This window comes from Stegostoma tigrinum, chromosome 39 (assembly GCF_030684315.1).
Source record: "Stegostoma tigrinum isolate sSteTig4 chromosome 39, sSteTig4.hap1, whole genome shotgun sequence".
Classification (NCBI taxonomy): Eukaryota; Metazoa; Chordata; class Chondrichthyes; order Orectolobiformes; family Stegostomatidae; genus Stegostoma; species Stegostoma tigrinum.
This window is the reverse complement of record NC_081392.1, coordinates 11,671,251-11,694,827: the sequence shown is the minus strand read 5'-3', so window position 1 is coordinate 11,694,827 and position 23,577 is coordinate 11,671,251. Positions and strand designations below refer to the sequence as shown.

The window sequence follows — 23,577 nt, the reverse complement described above, 5'->3', positions numbered from 1 at the left end:
GAGTAAAGTGCCAACAGCTCAATAACCAGTGAAGGGCTGACCTATAATTCAATTGAAGGAGACAGATCATTACAGAAAATTAAAAATAAGATGGTGTTAGACACAAACTAAATAGGTACAGGAGTCACATGCTGAGTATCTAACCGAAGTAATAAGTAGTCCAAAACTGTACAAATTAATTAAGGTAGAGAGGTCATAACAATTTATCAAGGTAATGGTGTCAAAACAGGTCAGTGAGGAAGATTTTGCAGATACAGAACAATGTGGTGGGGTCACATGTAGAACGACACCAACCCAAGATTACGGTTGAGGCCACCTTCTTGAGTACAGGACTTGGTTATCTGTCTCTGCTTCGTGATTCTGTGCATCTCGAAGTCTTCCTTGGAGGACGCTCACTCAAAGATTAGATGCTGAATGCCCTTGAACACTGAAGTGTTTCCCAACTTGGAGGGAGCATTCCTGTCTGGCGATTGTTGCACGATGTTCATTCAACTGTTGTTGTTGCATCTGCATGATCTCACCAATATTCCATGCCTTAGGGCATCCTTGCCTGCATTGTATGAGAGGGACAGCATTGGCTGAGTCACATGAGTATCTGCCATGTTTGTGTGCTGGGTAGTGTTCCCATGTGTAATGGTATCCATATTGATGACCCAACATGCCTTCAGAGGTTGCCATTGGTGTTGTGGTCAATGTTGTCCTAAAAGCTGGGTAATTTGCTACGAATAATTAAGGTTTGGCAGTTGTTTGAAAGTGAGAAATGAAGGCACAGGGAAAATCTTGCCAAGATGCTCGTTATCATTGATGACATGTTGAGGGCTGCGAAGAACATGGCATAGTTTCTCTTTTCTGGTGAAGTACTGGACAACAATGAATACTCTATTGGTCATTCTCTATTGGTCTGTCTTCTGAGAAGGTTGTTGCGGTTTTTCCCTGTGACGTTGGAACTGGCGATCAATGATTCACCCATCGTATCCCATTCTTAGGAGGGCGTCCTTCAAAAACTGTAGGCATCCATTGCATTCCTCTTCATTGAGCAGATCCTGTGTATGCACAGGGCTTGTCCTTGGGGGTGGCTTCTCTAATATGTCTAGGGTGGAAGCTAGAGAAGCGCAGCATTATGCAGTTATCTGTGGGCTTGCAGTAGAGTGAGGTGCAGAGGTGTCTGTCCTTGGAGATGCATGTGTCAAAGAATGAGATTGATTCTGAAGAGTAGTCCATTGTTAGACTGATGGCGGGATGAAATTTGTTGATATCGTTAGGTAGTTGTTTCAGTGATTCCTCACCATGAGCCCAAAGGAAGAGAATGTTGTCAAAGTAGCTGGTATATAGCATAGGTCAGACATCCTGTACAGCAAAGAAATCTTGTTCAAACTTGTGCATGAAAATGTTGGCATATTTGGGTGTGAATTTGGTCCGTATGGCTGTTCTGTGTGTCTGGATGAAGAGCTCATTGTCAAAGGTGAGGACGTTGTGGTCGAGGATGAAGCAGATGAGTTGTAAGATGGTGTCTGGAAGTTGGCAGTTGTTGGTATTGAGTACTTGGGCTGTTGCAGCGATGCTGTAGTCATGCGGGTGCTGGTGTAGAGTGCTGAAACGTACATTGTGGTGGGAAATGTATCTGGTTTGACTGGTCTGTGGGTGTTGGATTTCAGTAAGAAATCTGTAGTGTCGAGACAGAAGCTCAAGGTTCCTTGTACGGTGGATTTCAAGATGACCTCAACATAGCCGAAGAGCTTCTCTTACAGCGTACCATTGTCTGATACAATGGTACGTCCAGGTGCTTCTTCAGAAGGCAGAAGAAGTCTTCTATTCGTGAAGTATGCGGGATGAGAGTGCATAGGATACTCTGGTCTGGATCAAAAGTCAGGATCAGTCTGCTCAGTTGACGGGTGTGTTATTTGGCAGGTAGTTGTCTGTAGTGTTCCTAGTTGTTCACTTGATGGTATACTTGTTTTACAGTAGTCTGTTCTATTCTGTATGACAATGGCATTCCTTTTGTCTGCTGGCTTGATGACAATTGTGGTTGGTCATGAGAGTTGGGATGGGCATTGCGTTGTGCTTCGGTGACATTCATTGGATATTGGATGGGGCAGCTGTTAATGGTGTGATTACTATATCAAGGCTTCAACCTCAATTCATATTTCTACGCTGTCTGGGATTCCTAATTCTGAAAGACTCCATTCAGATGATTATCCAAACACCTGTTAAGGAAAACAAGATACCCAAATAATAATTTCCGTAACTGAGTTGCTATACTTGCTTCTTTTTTTTTTTGGAGTTTGACATAGCCAGCACCTTTCTTTTTGTACTTGTGCTCCATCCTTTCCCAGTAACTTCCATGGCTACTTCTCCATGTGATTATGTCTGAAATTCCCCAAATATCCATCTTTTACCACCTCCTGCTGTTATTGGGTATCTATTAGCTCAGTTGACTAGATGGTTGATTTGTGATGATATTGGAGTCATGCTAGTTGTATTAGTTCAGTTCCCATACCTGCTGAGGTTACCATTGAAAGTCCTGCCTTCTCCGCCTTTCCTGAGCTATGGTGACCCCTAGTTTCAACTCACCACCAGTTGTCTTTCTCTAATGAGAGAGCAGCTTTATGGTCCTCTGGGATGAGAGTGACTCTCTACACTTTGCCCCCTAGTGATAAAACATGCATGCATGGGGCTAGTTTGCATTTGTATGCTGGTGAGAACTGAATCTGGCTTTTGCTTGCACTTCATACCACCAGATTTCTTCCCTTACAGACTGCCGTATTTTTGAATGAGTCAGAATTTCCTTCAGAAAGACCAAGGCCATTGTCTTTCACCCCAGCCAGAAATCTCCAGTCCTACCACTGATTCCATCATTAGCTTCTTGTGTGACAGCACTAGGCTCAATATTCCGTTTGATACAGAGTAAAGCTTCAAATTTCATATTTTCTCCAACCATAGGGACATTACCTACTCTTTCTGTGACTGGACCTGTTATTGATATCACCTCAGATTTGACTTTAAAAGCATCTTCTTTGTCGCATTTATGAATAATATCCTTTTGTATACAAAAGTCATCTCTATTTCTGCTTCCTGCATGCAGAAACACACAAAATTCAATTTGAGCCACACTGACTTTGAATTTACAATGCTTGTTCCTACAGATAAATCCCTTTGGTGTTGAAATGCACTGTACATCCATAACCATTTCTAATTTTAGTTCTCATTTGCAAGTTCTCTTGCATTTGCCCTCGTCCTTCTCTCCCACTTCGCTCCACTGTCTTTAGCTCCATTGTAAGAAGCAATGTGTGCAGCTGCTCTGTGTTCACAGCATAGTGTCAAAGCTGATCCTTGTCTTCAAATTTTCACTGTAGATAAGGAAGATGAGTCTTGGCAGATCCTTTATTTCTGAAAGTAAAGCTGCAAGGCTGGGAGCAGAATTATTGCTGAGGATATTCTCTAGATACAATTGCATAGTTAATAACAGAAGTAAGTGAAGACAATTCCTTTTGAGCTGGAAGAAAGGACACTTTTAACGGTGGTATTGTGTAACAGGAATCAATTTGTGGCTTTGATTGGGACAGTTTTAGGGTGAAAATGGAAACCTGAATGCTAAGATCAAGCGCAGAAGTGTAGAGTAGGTGCATTGGTTTGTTCCGAATGTGATATTAAAAACAAAAAATAGTTTCTCTTTCTCGGTGGCCTGAAGGCGAGTGAGAAATGTTCAGTAAGAATTCCCAGAGTAACTTGCAGAATAAAAATGTAGAGAAAATGTCTTTGTTTCAGTTTTTTTGTTTCTGAATCACAAGTATCTTAATTACATGATGGTTTTAGTAAATTGTCTATGCTGCACAGATATATTCTTATTAAAATTTGAAATGTCTTGAGGTTTGTATTATACAGGCTTGTACTTTGTTATGTAAAATCCAACCGGCCAAATTGTGGTTGAGTCTTTTTTTCCCATCTCTTCCTGTTGTGGCCTGAAGCCAAGTAAAAAGTATGTTTTCACTTATACAAAGTGGGAGATGTGGGTCACAGAAACATTTCTGGTTCTGTTGCAATCTAAACAGAAAAGCAAATCTGTCATACAGTTGGATTTCTGTTTTTAATCCTGCTGCAAGCTGATTTTGATGAAGTATCCTGGGAACATAATTTGCAGATAATTAGGAGTGGAAGGGGTGAGGGGTAGAGTCTGGATGGGGCAAGGTCCAGTTTCCTTGTGTCATGTGATGCCGCCCCACTGAGGGTGTTTATGTGACAGCCCCTGCAGACCAACTGCTCAACTTGGCAGCTGCACTAAAAGAAACAAGCCCAAGAAGTTTGTTCATTTGCATCATTAGGAAAATTGTAGCTGGTTTGGACAGCATTTGGGGGCTGTAACAGTACCTTCATGGCTCAAGCATTTCTCTATTTATGACCTGCCTGGTGTAAAGCCTTATATTGTGTTGCAGCTTGAATTCTCCTCATTTCAGTGTAGTTCAGGTAACCTGTTGCTAAGGCTTTAAATATTTTTGGTATGTGCTTATTGGAAGAAATTGCACCTCTAATTATCTGCACTTCTGTTCTAAAGGTAATGATTTATGAGGTTAAATTATGTCAGTAGCCTATTAACATCATAGCTTGGTGGTCACTTTTGCTGTGAGCCTTGCAGGTTATTTGAATATAGGAAAAATTTGACCCACTTCTGCAAAATCTACCAAACTCCAAAAGCACTCTGAAAAATGATTAGGGAAAGGAGTTAGAGCTGACTTTTCTGTTATTTTTGTATGGGTCACTGGGGTGAATTGTTGAGCCTCTTCTGTTTTCCACCTTGACTTAGGCCAAAATAGGGTTACCAGGGAATGCATTGTACACAACAGAAGACTTTGTTGGAAAGCTAAAGTAAAGGTGTCATAGTGAGTGCACACATCTGTGGTCAACAAATCACCTTTTGCACTTCCAGCGCTGCATATAAGAGTCCCATGTTTGCAGTCCCAAGTTTACATCCTGGATTTTACTATTTTTCGATGCTTTTTCATTACTTATTTGTCAATTGCCAGTGCTGTTCTGTATTGCTAAGAGGTCAGTTTCAAAGAGCATGATTTAAAACACAAAGAAATAAAAGGTGCATTTACTTCTAAATTTACTGCAAACTTGTGCTCTGGATGACAGTACAACAATCTTAAACTACTGTAATTTACTCCTCAAAAAGCCACCAAGTGAAATTATTTGTTCTGAAGAAATACAAATTGCTTTTGTTTAATGAAGTATGTTCTTGAGGTTGCTATTCAGTGCAGTTCTTCTGAAAGGAACACTATTATGCTTGGCCTTTGCATGTAACTCCACCTCAAATGTGCAAATTGTTAGAAATAACAGATCAGAATGACACAAAGTTGTAAGATTATCAGGGCTAGGAATTGCACTTGGCGAGTGGACTCAGATGAACGAAAATCTGACCTGATTTCCAAAATAACGAAGACTAGCCTAATGCATGCCTTATCACAGCAGTAATTGCAGAAGTTTTTTTTTTAGTGCATGGCACTGGGTTTTACTATCATATGCACACTGTCAAACTCCCTCTCCAAAAGCATTGCATTATGCTGGCCCAGGGCTGCCCCTCTCCCCAGTTCCACTTCATCCTCCAGCTCATTTGATGTGTCAACGAGAAACTTTTCCTTTCCCTCTCGGGCATCAAGGCATACAAGATGCAGCAATACCCACTACCCTCAGGAAATTTTCTTCCCATCTCTTCCCTCTGACTCTATCCGCTCACCCCAGCCTTATTTCCCACCCTGTATTCACCATTACACCTGACCATCCACTCTCTGATATTGAATGTTGTATACAAAATCCCCACCTTAATAAATTCCAGACACAACATGTCATTGAAGTCTTCTTCTCACCTTCATCTCCATGCCCATTTCTTCAGGTAAGAGTCCCCTCCTTGCAGACCACTTTGCCGACTTTCAACATTCTTTCCTGTTTGGACCCTTCCCTTTGGCCTATTACCTGCAATTGACCTGATCATTGAGTGCACTTAATGTAACATTCATTCTCTGCCCTTTATCCATTCCAACCTATTCTACCAGGAACCAACTGCACTTCATGCTCTCAGATCTGACCCTGAATTTGTAGTTAGGCCTGTTGATAAGGGTGGTGCTGTTGTTGTCTGGCAGACTGACCTCAGCTTTGCAGAGGATGAACCCCAGCTGTCAGATACCTCCTCCTACGCCCACTAAAACATGCACTATGGAACTTCAGTCCATTATGTCAACCATGGTCACCAACTTCATTTTATCTGGTGCTGTCACCTTTTATACATATATGCACGCAGACACATTATTTCTGCCTGCCCCTGTCCCACAGAACCTATCTCTTCCTATTGTCACTGGGTCTTCTCACCCCTGGTCCAGTCCATGCCCACATACACCTGTGATTTCTTTGCTTTGTCAGTTTCAGAATTTACACTTTGCAGGCTTCTAAAAAAGCAATTCTGAGGCAGACTACTCAACCTGAAACATTAACTCTGCTTTCTCTCCATAGATGCTACCAGACCTTCTGAGCTTTTCCAGCAATTTGTTTTTGTTTCTGATTCACAGCATTCGTAGCTATTTTGGTTTTAATGTTTTAAAATTTTTTTTGTGTTAATGATTCTACACATAATGAGTTTGCATCTCATTCAGTCCCACTACTGTATGGATGGGATTCCAGAGGCGTGGATCCTGAGAAGGACCTCATGGTAGACTGGTACAAAAGATGAAGTCATGTGGTATCAGGGGTGAGCTGGCAAGATAGATACAGAGCTGGCTTAGTCAGAGACAGGATACTGATGGAAGAATGCTTTTCAGAATGAAGGCCTGTGACTAGTGCTAATCCACAGGGATCAGTACTGGTACTTCTGCTGTTCATAGCCAACATAAATGATTTGAAGGAAAGCTTGTCTGGTCTAATTTGTATGTTTGCAAATGATAACAATTGATGTTGTGGATACTCAGGAGGATTGTCAGAGGGTTCAGCAGAATATAGATTAGTTGGAGGCATGGGCAGAAAAATGACAGACGGAGTTTAATCCAGACAAATGTAAGGTGAAGCATTTTGGAAGCTCAAGTGCAAATGGAAATTATACAGTGAATGGCAGAACACTTTGGGTGTATTGATACGCAGAGGGAGCTGAGTGTGGAGGTCCACAGATCACTAAAGGTGACAGCGCAGGTAGATAAGTTAGTATAAAAAGGCTTATGACATGCTTGCCTTGATTCAAAGGAGCTTTGAGTCACAGGATAGACAAGTTATGCTGCAGTTTTATAAAACTTTAGTTAGGCCATATTTGGAATGTTGTGTATGGTTCTAGTCACCACACCTACCAGAAGGATATGGAAGCTTCGGAGAGAGTACAAAAAGCTTTACCAAAATGTTGCCTGGTATGGAGGATTTTAGCTCTGAAGAAAGGTTGGATAGACACAGATTGTTAATTGTTGATCTCAAAGAAGTTTATAAGATTGTAAATGGGATGGATAAAGTGGGAGGTATGAGGCTTTAATCCCAGGGTGAAGGGGTCAGTTACTAGGTGACACAGGTTCGAGGTGCAGCTCTCTTCTCTTTCCCCGCCCCCCCCCCCCACGCCACAAACATCAGATGGGATCCATTGACGTCTTGCAGGCTAGTCAAGAACTGCAGAAATGTTACTGTAGCCCCTGAAGAGTATGTCAACTGCTGTAACCTACACACCTGGCTGTCACCTCTGAAAATTCAGGCAAATTTGTTAGGCATGATCTTCCCCTGTACAGAGCCATGCTGATCATCCTTGATAAATTCCTACTTCTCCGAGTGGAAATTAGTTTGTCCCTCAGAAGTTTTCCAGTAGTTTCCCTACAACAGATGTTTGATTATCTGACCTGTAGTTCAGTGGTTCATCTTTTGATAATGGTACCACTTAGGTTCGTCTGCCCAGTTTGGCCATGCGTGTATTCCATGACCCAGCCTCCACTGCTCTTGAATTGCAGTCATTGATTCTCTGAGCTAACATGTGCTTCCTTGTCTCCATATTAAATAGCAGACCTGTTATTTTTTAAAGTGCCCCTTCATTTTAGATTTTTTAACAAGGAGAGCTATACTCTCAACATCCATTCTGTCATGTTCCTTCAGAATTTTCTGTTTCATCAGACTCCCCTCGTTTCAAAACTCCAATAAGTATAGACCCAAGGCCCGAAACGTCAGCTTTTGTGCTCCTGAGATGCTGCTTGGCCTGCTGTGTTCATCCAGCCTCACATTTTATTATCTTGGATTCTCCAGCATCTGCAGTTCCTATTATCTCTAAGTATAGACCCAATTTGCTCAACATGTCCTCATAAGGTAGCTTCTTCATTTTAAAATCGATCTTCTCTAAACTGAATGTAAGCATATCTCCTCATGTGACCAAAACACTTTGCACTTATTGTCTCGTATGCCCTGCATTTTGGTGGCAAGATTTCCCTACTTTTATATGCCATTTACCCTAAAACCAAGGCTAACATTGTATTTGTTTTTCTAATTACTTGCTTAATCTGCATGCCAACTTTTCATGATTTGCTTACAAAGTCACCCAGATACATCTGTGCCACAGCATTCAGCAGTATCCAGTCTTTGGTCCCCAGAAAAAGGATGGCACGGTGGCTCAGTGGTTAGCACTGCTGCCTCACAGCGCCAGGGACCCGGATTCGATTCCAGCCTTGGGTAGCTGTCTGTGCGGAGTTTGCACATTCTCCCCGTGTCTGCGTGGGTTTTCTCTAGGTGCTCCGGTTTCCTCCCACAGTCCAAAGATGTGCAGGCTAGGTGGATTGGCCGTGCTAAATTGCCCGTAGTGTTCAGGGGTGTGTGGGTTATGGAGGATGGGTCTGGGTGGGATGCTCCAAGCGGCGGTGTGGACTTGTTGGGCTGAAGGGCCTTTTTCCACACTGTAGGGAATCTAATCTAATCTCTTCATTTAAGTAATATTCTGTGCTTCTATTCTTCCTTCCAAAGTGGACAACATGAAAATTTCTCAATCCATTGTGCTCCATTTTTCACATTTTTGCCCCCATCAGCAAAATTTCTGAACCAATGAAAAGAAGCAGAAACACTCAGATGAGTAATTGTCCTCAACCTGTGATTATTCAGTGTTTCTATTTAAATCTTTGCAGCGATGCCAGATTTCAGAGTTCACTCGGATGTCTTTAATATCTGTTGAGGAGGTTGTTAAATGTGTGCAGTAAGTTTTGTACGTGGAGCCAAGCAGACTTCATGAAAAAGAGTAAATTGTTCTCTCTCCTTTAAGGTCTGGGCACAGAGGGAATTTACCGTGTTAGTGGGAACAAGTCAGAGATGGAAAGTCTCCAGAGGCAGTTTGATCAAGGTAAGTGTAAGGGGAAAGAAGTCTTTGATAAACAATGATAACAAAGTGTAGAGCTGGATGAACACAGCAGGCCAAGCAGCATCTCAGGAGCACAAAAGCTGACATTTCGGGCCTAGACCCTTCATCAGAGTCTCTGATGAAGGGTCTAGGCCCGAAATGTCAGCTTTTGTGCTCCTGAGATGCTGCTTGGCCTGCTGTGTTCATCCAGCTCCACACTTTGTTATCTTGGATTCTCCAGCATCTGCAGTTCCCATTATCACTTATCACTTATCACTTATCTTTGATAAACAATGGACTGCTTTGAATCGTGGGGGTGCTGATGTGTGTTTCCAAAAAGAGGGAGCACAAATGTATATTTTCTGTCTTGTGATGGATAAGGGAAGTTGATTTTCATGTGCCATATTCTAAGTCTGTGCTTGCATTTTTCCTGTAGTCCCATCCCACTTCACACTCTTCTGGCAATTTACGGAATCATGAATACTGCTTGCTCTTGAAAATACATTCCTTGTGGCTATCTATGCGTTAACAAAGACATTTGAGTCTCATGGATGGCATGCTACCTGAGCTTGGTGAAGTAGGATGCAGAAACGAGCCCAATCCTGTACAAATCTGAAAGATCACTTTCTTTTATATTGTACTTGATTGTACTTTCCCAGTTATTTCTGTGGCTTCACAGTTTGCTCAACAATGAGCAAGTTTCAACTACAGGAGTACCTTAGTCTTTTTAATTGAAATGCATGGTGTAACCCAACTTGAAAACCTCTCTTAGGCGATGTTTATCGAAAATGAAGAGGTCAGCATCATCAGCTCTTGAAATATTGATTCAGATTGAAGAGGCCAAGACTTTATTTGAATGTATTAGGGCTGTATTGTTAAGTATATCATCCTCATTTCTGATTGTAATATGTTGTTTCTATTTATAGACCACAACATTGTCCTGCAGGAGAAGGATTTTGCAGTGAATACTATAGCTGGAGCGATGAAAAGTTTCTTCTCAGAGCTTCCGGAGCCACTAGTCCCATATAGTGCACAGGTCGAACTGGTAGATGTCAGCAGTAAGTACTGAACCGACACACAGTCTGTGGTAGAAAGAAAATGCCTTTGTATAGCATCCTTCGGAATATTCCAAAGATGTGGCTAAGGGGTCTATTTCAAAGGACAGGCATGTTTGTTAATTAGGTAAGAATGTTAGCCACTCTTTCCTTACAGCACTTCACAAACGGCAAACTAGATGATCTGCAGCCATTGGCAATCCTCCATTGTTATCATTTGCTGTACCTCTGGGGATAATGTTTAGCCAATCATAAGTTTCTTTTGAGTCTTCATGTGATTGAACGTGCTTATCTTTGTCCCACAAATTTTTAGTATGTGAGGTAGAATGTCCCATGTAATAATGGGGTCTAGGGGGAAGTCAAGGTCATTTCGCCATAGTTTTACCAGACTATAGGGCTGCTCGCTCATTAGAGGGAGACGAGTGTTGGTGTTTTAACCTGTGAACTGTATTACCTTGGGCAAGAGGAGGAGTTGAGAAGGAGATTCCTTCGTGGTAACAGCAGCTAGTGACAGGAATTGAACCCACACTGTTGACAAACCAACTGTCTAGCCAACTGATCCAGTATTTGTTTTCTTTTAATCTTTCCTTCTTTTGTATCATTTTTCCTTGAGAGGTATGATGTAGCTTGATGATCAAACAATTGCCACTTTGGCTGGTAGCAAAGTCCTCCACTCGTTAATGTCAGTGCAGCTATGCTTAAAGGGAAGTTTGAGTTTCTTCACATTTTCTTTTACCTCCCCTGAAATGTTGGCAATATATGTAATGCTTTTCTCAATACATGTTGGCCATTCAAGCAGTGTTCACTGCGTTGAAATTAGTTCGGCATGAGATGTGTCTGAATTCTTGTAGAGCTGTCTTCAAAAAGGACACTAGCATTTGTTTGGTCCTCCTATTGAATCTGGAGAATGCAGCAGAGGTGCTACTGACGGAATTTCCTACCACTCTTCTGTACTGTTGCTGCATAGTTCATTTCGGTTCCCCTACCTCTGCTGTCCTCACAAACAAATAGCCCATAGTTGTCAACAAACTGTTAGATCCTGACTTAGAGCTCCAACAAATTGACGAATATGTTTTAAATAATCAAGGAGAGCCACAACTTTACACTGATCATAATCTACTAGTGCTTTTAGACAAGTTCTGCTTGAGCAATCTTGGCCTACTTTTCTGGAATTTGATGCTTCAACTGCTCAACTAAAAGTTAATCATGTGGCTGATGAAAACTGTAATTGCTGATGCTTTGTCTAGAGTTTATAGAAGAGGTGTAGAAGTTAAGGAAGGTTCTCAGTTATGATAATCCTGAAGTTTTGAAACCTGCTAATACTAGTTATGTTTGCTGTTTTTGCTGTGGTTACAATTTTATAAGTACAATGTTTGATGGTTAAATCAGAAACAATTACCTGAGGCAATGTAATCAGCTAATTATCAGTATGTCTGGATGATGCGAACTTCAGTATTTGTGAAGAAACCTTTACCATGATAAAGCTTGCTTTTTTCCATCAATTCAACTCAGACCAGGAATCTAATGCATGCTCCTCTGTTTTCTGTGGTTTTTGTACTATACTAGATTATCAACTTTACCCATGAACAGTGAAGGGCGACGAGATTCTCCTCACTTTTTCAAGTCCGCTCCCCTCCCTGCCACTTCCAAATCCCCAAATGTGGAAAATGAACTGAGGTCCATCTACCACCCTCCACTGTTAGGTGTGCGTTGTGTTGCAGTGCATGTGGATTCAGCTACTGCCACTCGAATGCACTCATGTCAGAATCACTGTGATGATCTACATGCTGTCTGCATTAAACTACTCATTTTTCTTCCCTCAGAGCAGCCTGATAAGGAGCTAAAGTTGAATGCACTTAAGGAAGTGTTGAAGAAGTTTCCTAAAGAGAATTATGAGGTCTTCAAATATGTCATCACCCACTTAAACAAGTAAGTAATTGCTTGTTTCAAGCAGTAAGGTTATCAGCATTAAAAGTTTGCTTAATTGAACTGGCTAATTAATGGTGCAGAGGATATCATAAACCAATATTTCAAATAACTGAGACCTGTCCTTTTTTTTCTTCTAATAATACAGATCAATTTAAAGCAAAGAACATAGTAAATCTGTTTAGAAGTTTAAAATGCTTGCCCTTACATGTCTGTGTGATTTTAAAATTACTAAATGCATTGGCTTGTCCATGCTACAACTCCAGTTTTTCTCAGCTAAAGCACCATAGAGATGAAATCCTTTTGGAGTTATCATATTGTTTCCTGACCTTGTTTTCCTCTACTCGTTATAGCAAGGTCAGACTAAATTCTTGTGTGCACTTCAATCCAGGCATTAACCTGTTTAAAAATAAGTATTAATTCCTATATTGAAAGTGAGCACAGGAATTTATTTAATTAAACCCGAGTGCAGAAACAATGTATGTTCTGAAATTCCCGTGCTACTGTGTTGTAATGAGAGTTGTCCAAAGAGGTCAGACTTTTGCCAAAGCTTCGTTCCACATCTTTCACTTAAACTCTGTGGAATCTTCATTATCGGTACTTCAAGTAAGTATGCACTTGATTATATCCCAGAATTTTCATGGGATAAAGCGGTAGATTCTCACAAGGGATATAAATTGACACTATGGTCTAAAGAAAGTCAACTCTGCTGTAGTATTTTGTATCTTCTTTCTCTTCATTTCTAGCCAAGGTGTAGACCAAAAATCTGAAGTCACTGTTTCTTTTAGGATGGAAGCAGGTGTGGGGATACTGCTTCTTTTGCTCTAGTTGAAGGAATCAGATACAGCAAACTTCTTATTAACCGGCACCTATGGGACCAGGAGTGTGCCAGCTGATCCAATATTTCACCAATCTTATATTCATTTTGATTGTGGACCCCTCAATGCTTTTTAAAAAATACACACAGTAATAGAGATGTGAGGGTATATGCATCACTGTTACAACTTATCCACAGCATAAATCACTTAAATAATTGACTTTGCCTTAAATAAAATTTACCAGCGGAGAGCGTTCTCACTCATGCCCTCAACTGACTATTCTGACATCAGAGATAGCAATAATATAGTGAACTTCCAATATTTGAGATGTATAGTTTTTGCCAGTTTGTTGAGATTGACGGTTCATAAGGTACCAGTTAAGACCAAGTTCGCTGTACTTCCTTGGCTATACTGTTTCGGAGAACACCAAGCCAAGGCTGGACTGGGTAGGTCTGGCAGGTTTCCTATTTTTGAGGATGCTGATAAACAGTTAGGTCAATCTGACAGCTTTAGTTGCCACTTCTTTAGCTACTAGATTTGTTGAGTTCACTTTTGATGACCTGCCGTTACATGCCTGCCACACTCAATCTGGAAGGACCAAAAGTACTAGGCAACCACATCCTTCAGAATGGAGATTTTACTACCACTGTGTTTTTTTTTCCTATTGATATTATTAGATCAGTAAACCATGTTTGTACACCATTTTCTCTTCCATTATTTCATTTTAATGGTCATTTAAGCTGATTAAAGAGCTGGGAAATTTCTCTGGCTGTTACTTCTCTAGCAATACTATCTGTAGTGTCACTTCTGCAAGTATTTTTACAAGTCCCTAATACATTCTGTTTCCTGTTTAGGATCCTTCATTCAGCTACTTGTATTTTTGCTCACTTGTACCACTTTGCACCAGCCTAACTGAGGAACAAATAAAAAGTCTGATTCAGTCAGGCTTTAATACTATCATCCACTCTTTCTCCTCTCCCTCACCCACTTTCAGGGTTTTTCTTTTAAAATTTGCTTATGTTGGTGGCTGGGCCACTTTTTATTGCCCATCCCGAATTGCTTTGGAGATAATGGGAACTGCAGATGCTGGAGAATCCAAGATAACCAATTGCGAAGCTGGATGAAGCAGCATCTCGGGAGCACAAAAGCTGACATTTTGGGCCTAGACCCTCCTTCAGAGAGGGGGATGAGGAGAGGGCTCTGGAATAAATAGGGAGAGAGGAGGAGGCGGACCGAAGATGGAGGGAAAAGAAGATAGGTGGAGAGGAGAGTATAGGTAGGGACCAGATAGGTCAGTCCAGGGAAGACAGACAGGTCAAGCAGGCGGGATGAGGTTAGTAGGTAGGAAATGGAGGTGCGGCTTGAGGTAGGAGGAAGGGATAGGTGTGAGGAAGAACAGGTTAGGGAGGCGGGGACAAGCTGGGCTGGTTTTGAGATGCAGTGGGAGGGGGGGACGAGCTGGGCTGGTTTTGGGATGCAGTGGGGGAAGAGGAGATTTTGAAGCTTGTGAAGTCCACATTGATACCATTGGGCTGCAGGGTTCCCAAGCAGAATATGAGTTGCTGTTCCTGCAACCTTTGGGTGGCAATATTGTGGCACTGCAGGAGGCCCATGGTGGACATGTTGTCCCCAATGTAGGGGAATCACAGACCACCCCGCCAACCTCCAGATACAACGCATCATCCTCCGACACTTCCGCCATCTACAATCCGACTCCACCACCCAAGACATTTTCCATGCCTTCTGGAGAGACCACTCTCTCCATGACTCCCTTGTCCGCTCCACACACCCCTCCAACCACACCACACCCAACACCTTCCCCTGCAACCGCAGGAAATGCGGTACTTGCCCCACACCACCTCCCTCACCCCCGTCCCAGGCCCCAAGATGACTTTCCACATCAAGCAAATGTTCACCTGCACATCTGCCAATGTTGTATACTGTGTCCACTGTACCCGGTGTGGCCTCCTCTACATTGGGGAAACCAAGCGGAGGCTTGGGAACCGCTTTGTAGAACAGCTCCGCTCGGTTCGCAATAAACAACTATACCTTCCAGTCGCAAACCATTTTAACTCCCCCTCCCATTCCTCAGATGACATGTCCATCATGGGCCTCCTGCAGTGCCACAAATGATGCCACCCGAAGGTTGCAGGAACAGCAACTCATATTCCGCTTGGGAATCCTGCAGCCCAATGGTATCAATGTGGATTTCACAAGCTTCAAAATCTCCCCTCCCCCCACTGCATCCCAAAACCAGCCCAGCTTGTCCCCGCCTCCCTAACCTGTTCTTCCTCTCACCTATCCCCATCTCCCACCTCAAGCCGCACCTCCATTTCCTACCTACTAACCTCATCCCGCCTCCTTGACCTGTCCGTCTTCCCTGGACTGACCTATCCCCTCCCTACCTCCCCACCTATACTCTCCTCTCCACCTATCTTCTTTTCTCTCCATCTTCGGTCCGCCTCCCACTCTCTCCCTATTTATTCCAGAGCCCTCTCCCCATCCCCTCTCTGATGAAGGGTCTCGGCCCGAAACGTCAGCTTTTGTGCTCCTGGAGTTGGTGGCAGTGAGCTTCCTCCTTGAATAGCTGCAGGGACACCCATTGTGCTGTTAGGAAGGAACATAACCATTGTTTTGCATTGAAATAACAATTGGCTATATTCTTAAAAACTGTAGGTTGAACTGTTACTTCTAATCACAGCAATATTTATTTTAATTGGCAGTTTTCAGTGGGAAGGGGGAGAAAAGTACTTTTTTTGTTAACCAAATGATTTTTCTTGTGATGCTGATGGATTCATTTCTGTTCCAAATGGTCTTGGGAGATGAGAGGGGTATTTGTAGGTGCAGGAAAAGAGGGAAATGTACTCTTGAGTAGGTGATAACACAAGGAGTAGGGAGGCTGCTTTCAGCAGGGTGCAGCCAAATGTTTTGTTTATGCTGTCTTTATTCAAAGTATTGTATAGACTACTGGGTTCTGTTTCATTTCAGGGTCAGTCAGAACTGCAAGTTGAATCTGATGAACAGTGAGAATCTCTCCATCTGTTTCTGGCCCACGCTCATGAGGCCTGACTTTCAGACCATGGATGCTCTGACAGCTACCAGGACATACCAGACTATCATCGAGCTCTTCATCCAGCAGTGCCCTTTCTTCTTTTACGACAAGCCAATCATGGACCTAATCAGTGCTGTTCCTAGTTCCCCCACCTCGAACACTGCCTTTCAGTGCCCGTCACCTGTAACAATGATTCCTTCACCACCACAGTCACCTCCCCCAACACCTTAGAGGCCACTTCAGCAACATCTGTGAACACAACTGCAGACGGAACGGCCAAGTAAACTGTGAATTGGGTTATAAATATGCCAGGTATCATAACTGGGTTCTTTTTCAAAACTGCCTTGGGTTATGGAACCCTTTTCTGTTGTACAGAGCAGTGTAATCATAGTTGTAACAAATGACATGGCACTAAGGAAATTGATTAAATACCCAAATACTGCAGTGACTGCAAAAAGAAACAGTCCATAACTTCACAGTGGGTTTTGTGAAACGCAAATAGCACAGATTCCACAACAGAGTGATTTCTCAAAATGCACAATGTTTAAACAGTTAATTATACAGACAAACTCTACTGCTTATTTAATTTAAATTTGTTCTCTTCTAAGCCAATATAGAAAGTTGCTTTATTTACTTTTGGTTAGTGCCAACTCTTGCTTAGAGAATTGTTTTTGAGATCACGTGCTGCTATTTTAACCTTTTATTAAAAATAAACGCAAATTTCAAGCGGACTGTGTTAATTCACAGCAGACGTGCCCAGTGGACACAGCCTCGTGGCAATATTTGTGAAAGTAAGGTGTGAACATGAGCAGTTATCCTAGGTAGAATGACCAAGCCCAGCATGTAGATGTACGTCTGTAAAGATGGTTCATTTGGGAAGCCATTCTAACCTTGGGACATTTGTTTTAAGGAAAAAACACACTAAATTAATGTTATGATAAAATCTGTGTCCTAAGATTCTGTAGAGCTTGTAGTAAAGAGGTTTGTCTGTATAACAATGATGTGAGCAGCTGCATGAAAGTGCTTTGTGCAAAAGGAGATTTAATGCTGGTTTTCCCATTAGCAATACAGCTTCAGTGGCTGATGACTGTGGAACTTTAGAACCTCTTTTGTCTCGTTCTCACTAGCTAGATCTGTTCTGGTTAGCAAATTCCTAATTTGGTCTCTGCCAGAGTCTGATTGAAATTGTCCTGGATCATTACTTATGGGCAGAATTTCCTCCTCCTTCCATGCTTGCCCTATCTTCAGGACCACATTTGTTGTCTGCCCTACTGCTGCCCTATCTTTACCCTGTTTTGCTAACTAGCCAGACCTGCTTCTTTGTAGTGTCAGCTAGGAGCGTCTTGACGCAAAAGGACAACTTGTTGCCAACTAAAAGTGTCAGCCAACTTCATGTCAAACTCTCCCATCACTTTCAATGGTTTGTGAGTTCTCCATGCCTTTTTTAATTGCGTAAAAATTAAACGTATCTTGGCTGGTGCCTTGCATCAGTCCAGGCAGTAGTTAAGGTGGTTTAGATGTGGCTTCCTCTAAAATGGCATTTTTTTGTTTTGTTGAAAGATTAAATAATTATAATGCTTGAATGGCATGTTAGCACATGCATGATCTATCTCATAATGTTTTATAACCATCCTGAGGTGTTTCACTTTTGATGTGTATTACAAAGACCTTTCTGCCCACTGATGTCTGCTGGAAAAGCAAATACGCGTGGACTGTATTGAGCAATGCTGTGATAGATCCTGTGTTTGAATAGCCTCACTCCGCTGAAGCTTGAAGAATGGCCAAATGGGCAAGATGTTGTAGGGTGGCCACTGCCCACTAAATCATACCTCAGCACCAATCAGTGCCTAAAGGAGATGGAATGGGGGCTGGAGGAGAATCAAAAATATAAACATGTACAACTAAATGCCTGAGCAACGCCAGTCCTGAACCAGTTCACTGTCAAAAGTTGGTGTGAAGGCTGCATGAGGGGTCCTCTTAAAATACATATATTGAGGTTTTATAATCCTAAAGTTCAAATTCCACAGCCCCAAGTCTGAGAACTTACATTACACATGCCACTGTAAATGCGAGAATTAATTGTTTAATGAGCTGAGCAGCAGTTGCTATGAAACATGCCATTGTTCGTTAACACTACCATTATTTTTAGCAGTTTGTTCTTTGAACTACTAAGCTCCTACCTAGAGTTTGTAACAAATCGTGTTTCAGGTCAGGAGGCAAATTTATCAATACCTGGCTAGTGTGTTCTTAGCATTTCCCCACCCCCCCACCCCCCACCCCAATAGGGCTGTGCCAGCAAATCAATTTTAAAACACTTAGTTAATCTAAGTATCCAGCTCTGCCAATTTGGGTATGGTACGTACAGTTATGGCCTCTCCGATAATAGAACAAACACTAAAATGTTATGTGTTTGTGTGTGTGATTTTTTTTTGGTATCTAGTCAATGTTGTGCGTATTGACTGGGCAAAATGTGAAGTGGACATCCCAGTGATCCATTGTTTCCATATAATATGCTGACCAATTATTCAACTTTTTTTTTTGCAAATGTATATTTCTGAATGTTTTAATAATAGATTGTTCTGATTCTATGTCAAAAGTTTTGGGTTCACACTGGCCTTGCCTCCCAGTAATGATCCTAATGACTGGTAGATATTGGGAAAAGATAATTCATACATAGCCATCAGCAATTACTGATTGATTAATGATTCCAGATTTTCAAAGTTCACAAAGTTCTACTTCATTAGGAAGGCCTGGCTTAGTTTTGAAGCGATGTTTTTAAAAACCTGGCAAATTGTCTGCCTGAGTCTCTATCCCTAACTCATCCATTTCTGAATTACAAGCTGGTGTGGCAGATGAGTAAAAGGAGCTGCAGTCTAAATTTTTCTTAGATTATAGACTACTTCTGAAATTGATTGGTGTGGTCTTATCTGAAATTGGAATTCTTCTGACAACTGATAGCCAGCAAATCTTCCAGCAGCAGAAGCCATGCCACTATGTACATGGTCAGACGGAGAAGTACCTCCAGAAAATAGATTGATTTGACAGATCTGATTTGATGTTGAATAAGTGGCTAGTCTTGCACTGTGTCTTGTCTGCAGCATTTGGGAATTAATTCCTTTCAAATTGAGTGGCGCTTCCGTACAAGGGAAAGGAAGCTAAGTTATCCTTTTGAGGATTAACAGGCTGTCTAATTTTCTGTTTATCTCCTGCAGAATTTGGATCAAAAATTGAATGAAATTGGCTCCAAGCAAAATTGAGTTTTTTGTGTTCGATGTTGTTATCTGAAAACATTAATATCCAAATAAATGAGTGAAAATAAAATATTTCAGTGAACTTTTGTAACTGTCTTCACAATTCAGATGATACTGAAAGGAGTTGGTGTGTAGCAATAGCTTAGGTTCTATGCCTCTTCAAGACCCCACCACCACACCACACATGGCAAGTCATTCCCCAGTGCATCAGTGATGAAAGAGGCCAATGATTTACTAAACCATTGATTATTTTTCAATTTTTTCTCCCTCTTTACTATTGGAGGAATGATATTGGGTGGGTGTGCAAAGCACTAGATAACAGCTGTAAACATCAAAGTAAAAGAACAGATACATTGGCATGTTGGGTTTTATAAATTCAGCTTCATTATGCAAAAAGTGCCATTGAAAATAATTTAGGTTTAAATCAGTTTGAACCCAAATATAGCTGGCCTGTGGTGATGTTTTGCAGATCAATCTTTAGGTGGGAATGGAAATTGACCTAGAAGCTGAGCCTGAATATGACCCTGCCACATCTTGCCTTGCTGTAACTTCAGAACTGGATCATTATGGGGAAAGAGTCTGTTAGAAAAGGAAAGTCTCAGCTTCTGAGCAGACTCATGCACAGAGGATAGTTGCTATCGTTTTGTTTTTCACATCTTGCCAATACCCTGTAGACATCCATATGTATGGAGCACTGCTTGTCCAGTAAACTGCATCTTACTAACTTGTGGTACCGAGATGTGGTGAAATTGCTTTGTGACGGTACCAGTATTCTGAGATTCTGTTAAACGTTGTGATTACCATCATGTCTGTTTTTCTTCCTAAGGTAGTAACACTACAGAAGTTTCTTCTCATACTCCTCGGTCCTCTTCCCCTTCTCTTGTCTCAGCCTCCCCTCCCCTCCCCTCGCGCTCCTTCTCCTCCTCTCACTCCCCCCCCCCCCCCCGCGCCTTCTCTTCCCCCCCCGCGCCTTCTCTTCCCCCCCCGCGCCTTCTCTTCCCCCCCCGCGCCTTCTCTTCCCCCCCCGCGCCTTCTCTTCCCCCCCCCCGCGCCTTCTCTTCCCCCCCCCGCGCCTTCTCTTCCCCCCCCCGCGCCTTCTCTCCCCCCCCCGCGCCTTCTCTTCCCCCCCCGCGCCTTCTCTTCCCCCCCCGCGCCTTCTCTTCCCCCCCCGCGCCTTCTCTTCCCCCCCCGCGCCTTCTCTTCCCCCCCCCGCGCCTTCTCTTCCCCCCCCCCGCGCCTTCTCTTCCCCCCCCCCGCGCCTTCTCTTCCCCCCCCCGCGCCTTCTCTTCCCCCCCCCGCGCCTTCTCTTCCCCCCCCCGCGCCTTCTCTTCCCCCCCCCGCGCCTTCTCTTCCCCCCCCGCGCCTTCTCTTCCCCCCCCGCGCCTTCTCTTCCCCCCCCGCGCCTTCTCTTCCCCCCCCGCGCCTTCTCTTCCCCCCCCGCGCCTTCTCTTCCCCCCCCGCGCCTTCTCTTCCCCCCCCGCGCCTTCTCTTCCCCCCCCGCGCCTTCTCTTCCCCCCCCGCGCCTTCTCTTCCCCCCCCGCGCCTTCTCTTCCCCCCCCGCGCCTTCTCTTCCCCCCCCGCGCCTTCTCTTCCCCCCCCCCGCGCCTTCTCTTCCCCCCCCCGCGCCTTCTCTTCCCCCCCCCGCGCCTTCTCTTCCCCCCCCCGCGCCTTCTCTCCCCCCCCCGCGCCTTCTCTCCCCCCCCCGCGCCTTCTCTCCCCCCCCGCGCCTTCTCTCCCCCCCCGCGCCTTCTCTCCCCCCCCCGCGCCTTCTCTCCCCCCCCGCGCCTTCTCTCCCCCCCCGCGCCTTCTCTCCCCACCCCTTCTCTCCCCACCCCGCGCCTCCTTCCCCCCCGCGCCTTCTCTCCCCACCCCTTCTCTCCCCACCCCGCGCCTCCTTCCCCCCCCGCCTCCTTCCCCCCCCGCCTCCTTTCCCCCCCCGCCTCCTTCCCCCCCCGCCTCCTTCCCCCCCCCGCCTCCTTCCCCCCGCCTCCTTCCCCCCCCGCCTCCTTCCCCCCCCGCCTCCTTCCCCCCCGCCTCCTTCCTCCCCCGCCTCCTTCCTTCCCCCCGCCTCCTTCCTTCCCCCCGCCTCCTTCCTTCCCCCCGCCTCCTTCCTTCCCCCCGCCTCCTTCCTTCCCCCCGCCTCCTTCCTTCCCCCGCGCCTTCTCTTCCCCCCCCCGCGCCTTCTCTTCCCCCCCCGCGCCTTCTCTTCCCCCCCCGCGCCTTCTCTTCCCCCCCCGCGCCTTCTCTTCCCCCCCCGCGCCTTCTCTTCCCCCCCCCGCGCCTTCTCTTCCCCCCCCCGCGCCTTCTCTTCCCCCCCCGCGCCTTCTCTTCCCCCCCCCGCGCCTTCTCTTCCCCCCCCCGCGCCTTCTCTTCCCCCCCCCCGCGCCTTCTCTCCCCACCCCGCGCCTTCTCTCCCCACCCCGCGCCTTCTCTCCCCACCCCGCGCCTTCTCTCCCCACCCCGCGCCTTCTCTCCCCACCCCGCGCCTTCTCTCCCCACCCCGCGCCTCCTTCCCCCCCCTGCCTCCTTCCCCCCCGCCTCCTTCCTTCCCCCCGCCTCCTTCCTTCCCCCCGCCTCCTTCCTTCCCCCCGCCTCCTTCCTTCCCCCCGCCTCCTTCCTTCCCCCCGCCTCCTTCCTTCCCCCCGCCTCCTTCCGCTCCCCCGCCTTCTTCCGCCCCCCCCACCGCCTTCTTCCCCCCCCCACCGCCTTCTTCCCCCCCCTCCTCTCCCCCCCCTCCCCCCCCTCCTCCCCCCTCCCTCCCCCCCCCCCTCTCCCCCCCCTCCTCTCCCCCCCCTCCTCTCCCCCCCCTCCTCTCCCCCCCCTCCTCCCCCTCCCCCCCCTCCCCCCCCCTCCCCTCCCCCCCCCCCTCCCCTCCCTCCCCCCTCTCCCTCCCCCCTCTCCCCCCCCCTCCCTCCCCCCCCTCCCTCCCCCCTCTCCCCACCCCCTCCCCCCCCCTCTCCCCCCCCCCCTCCCTCCCCCCTCTCCCCCCCCCTCCCCCCTCTCCCCCCCCCTCCCTCCCCCCTCTCCCCCCCCCCTCCCTCCCCCCTCTCCCCCCCCTCCCTCCCCCCTCTCCCCCCCCTCCCCCCTCTCCCTCCCCCCTCTTCCCCCCCCCTCCCTCCCCCCTCTCCCCCCCCTCCCTCCCCCCTCTCCCTCCCCCCTCTTCCCCCCCCCCTCCCTCCCCCCTCCCTCCCTCCCCCCTCCCTCCCTCCCCCCTCCCTCCCTCCCCCCTCTCCCCCTCCCTCCCTCCCCCCTCTCCCCCCCCCTCTCTCCCCCCTCTCCCCCCCCCTCTCTCCCCCCTCTCCCCCCCCTCTCTCCCCCCCCTCTCCCCCCCCTCTCCCTCCCCCCCCTCCCCCACCCCCTCCCCCCCCCTCCCCCACCCCCTCCCCCCCCCTCCCCCACCCCCTCCCCCCCCTCCCCCACCCCCTCCCCCACCCCCTCCCCCCCCCCCTCCCCCACCCCCTCCCCCCCCTCTGTCTGTCTTGAGATAGCTCATGGTCTTGTGTCCTGAATTAAGGAATTAATCAGGGCTTTACAACATAGTGAGTTTTTTGATATTACCTGATAACCCTATTCAGATGAATGAGAAGATGGGACATGGGTGCACAGCTTGAAATGTTTGTCAGCAGCGAGGACAAGCCAAACCAAGTCAGTCTTAGATGTTTTAATACACTCAGTTTTGAGGAAGCACATAAATTGAAATGCAAGATGATCCTAGATTTGAGCAGTAATGATAATCCTTAGATTTAAGAAAACCTTCCTGAACTAAATGCAGTTGGTTTGCAGTTAAGAAGGATGTACCCAATACCTTGTATATCAGTGCATTCAGCTTTCTGCAGTAATTGTTGTCAAAATAAACCATATCTGAGCTGTTTGAAACTTTACTAGTTTGGGGATTTTTGCACAATTGTCTATTGATCAATTTGCACTTTAACTTTTTTTAGTGGTATTAGCCCCACCTGGAGGTTGTTCTTCAAACTGATAACCAAATGTGGTCAATTCCTGAAATAATTCAGTGGTTTTCGTTGTTCCCTCCCCTTCAAAAGTAAGCATTTAACACTCTTAAAACTATTCCTCTTGTGTATAGATGCTCAATGCATTCATCCAGGATGCCTTTGCACTTTACACTGAGGCTTCAAACTTTTATTTTTAC

The 23,577-nt window shown here is 45.5% G+C and overlaps 1 protein-coding gene across 2 annotated transcripts in view; it reads left to right on the top strand.

The window, feature by feature from the left end:
- Nucleotides 1–20,381, top strand: part of arhgap35a (Rho GTPase activating protein 35a) — a 138,557-nt gene extending 118,176 nt beyond the window's left edge. For both annotated transcript variants that reach the window (XM_048522458.2, XM_048522457.2), the window contains exons 5-8: nucleotides 9,251–9,328; nucleotides 10,252–10,383; nucleotides 12,204–12,309; nucleotides 16,113–20,381. In XM_048522458.2, coding sequence (XP_048378415.1) covers nucleotides 9,251–9,328; nucleotides 10,252–10,383; nucleotides 12,204–12,309; nucleotides 16,113–16,407 — 611 coding nt within the window. In that variant the 3' untranslated portion in view covers nucleotides 16,408–20,381. The remainder of the gene's footprint in view (nucleotides 1–9,250; nucleotides 9,329–10,251; nucleotides 10,384–12,203; nucleotides 12,310–16,112) is intronic.
- The last annotated feature ends 3,196 nt before the right edge of the window (nucleotides 20,382–23,577 follow it).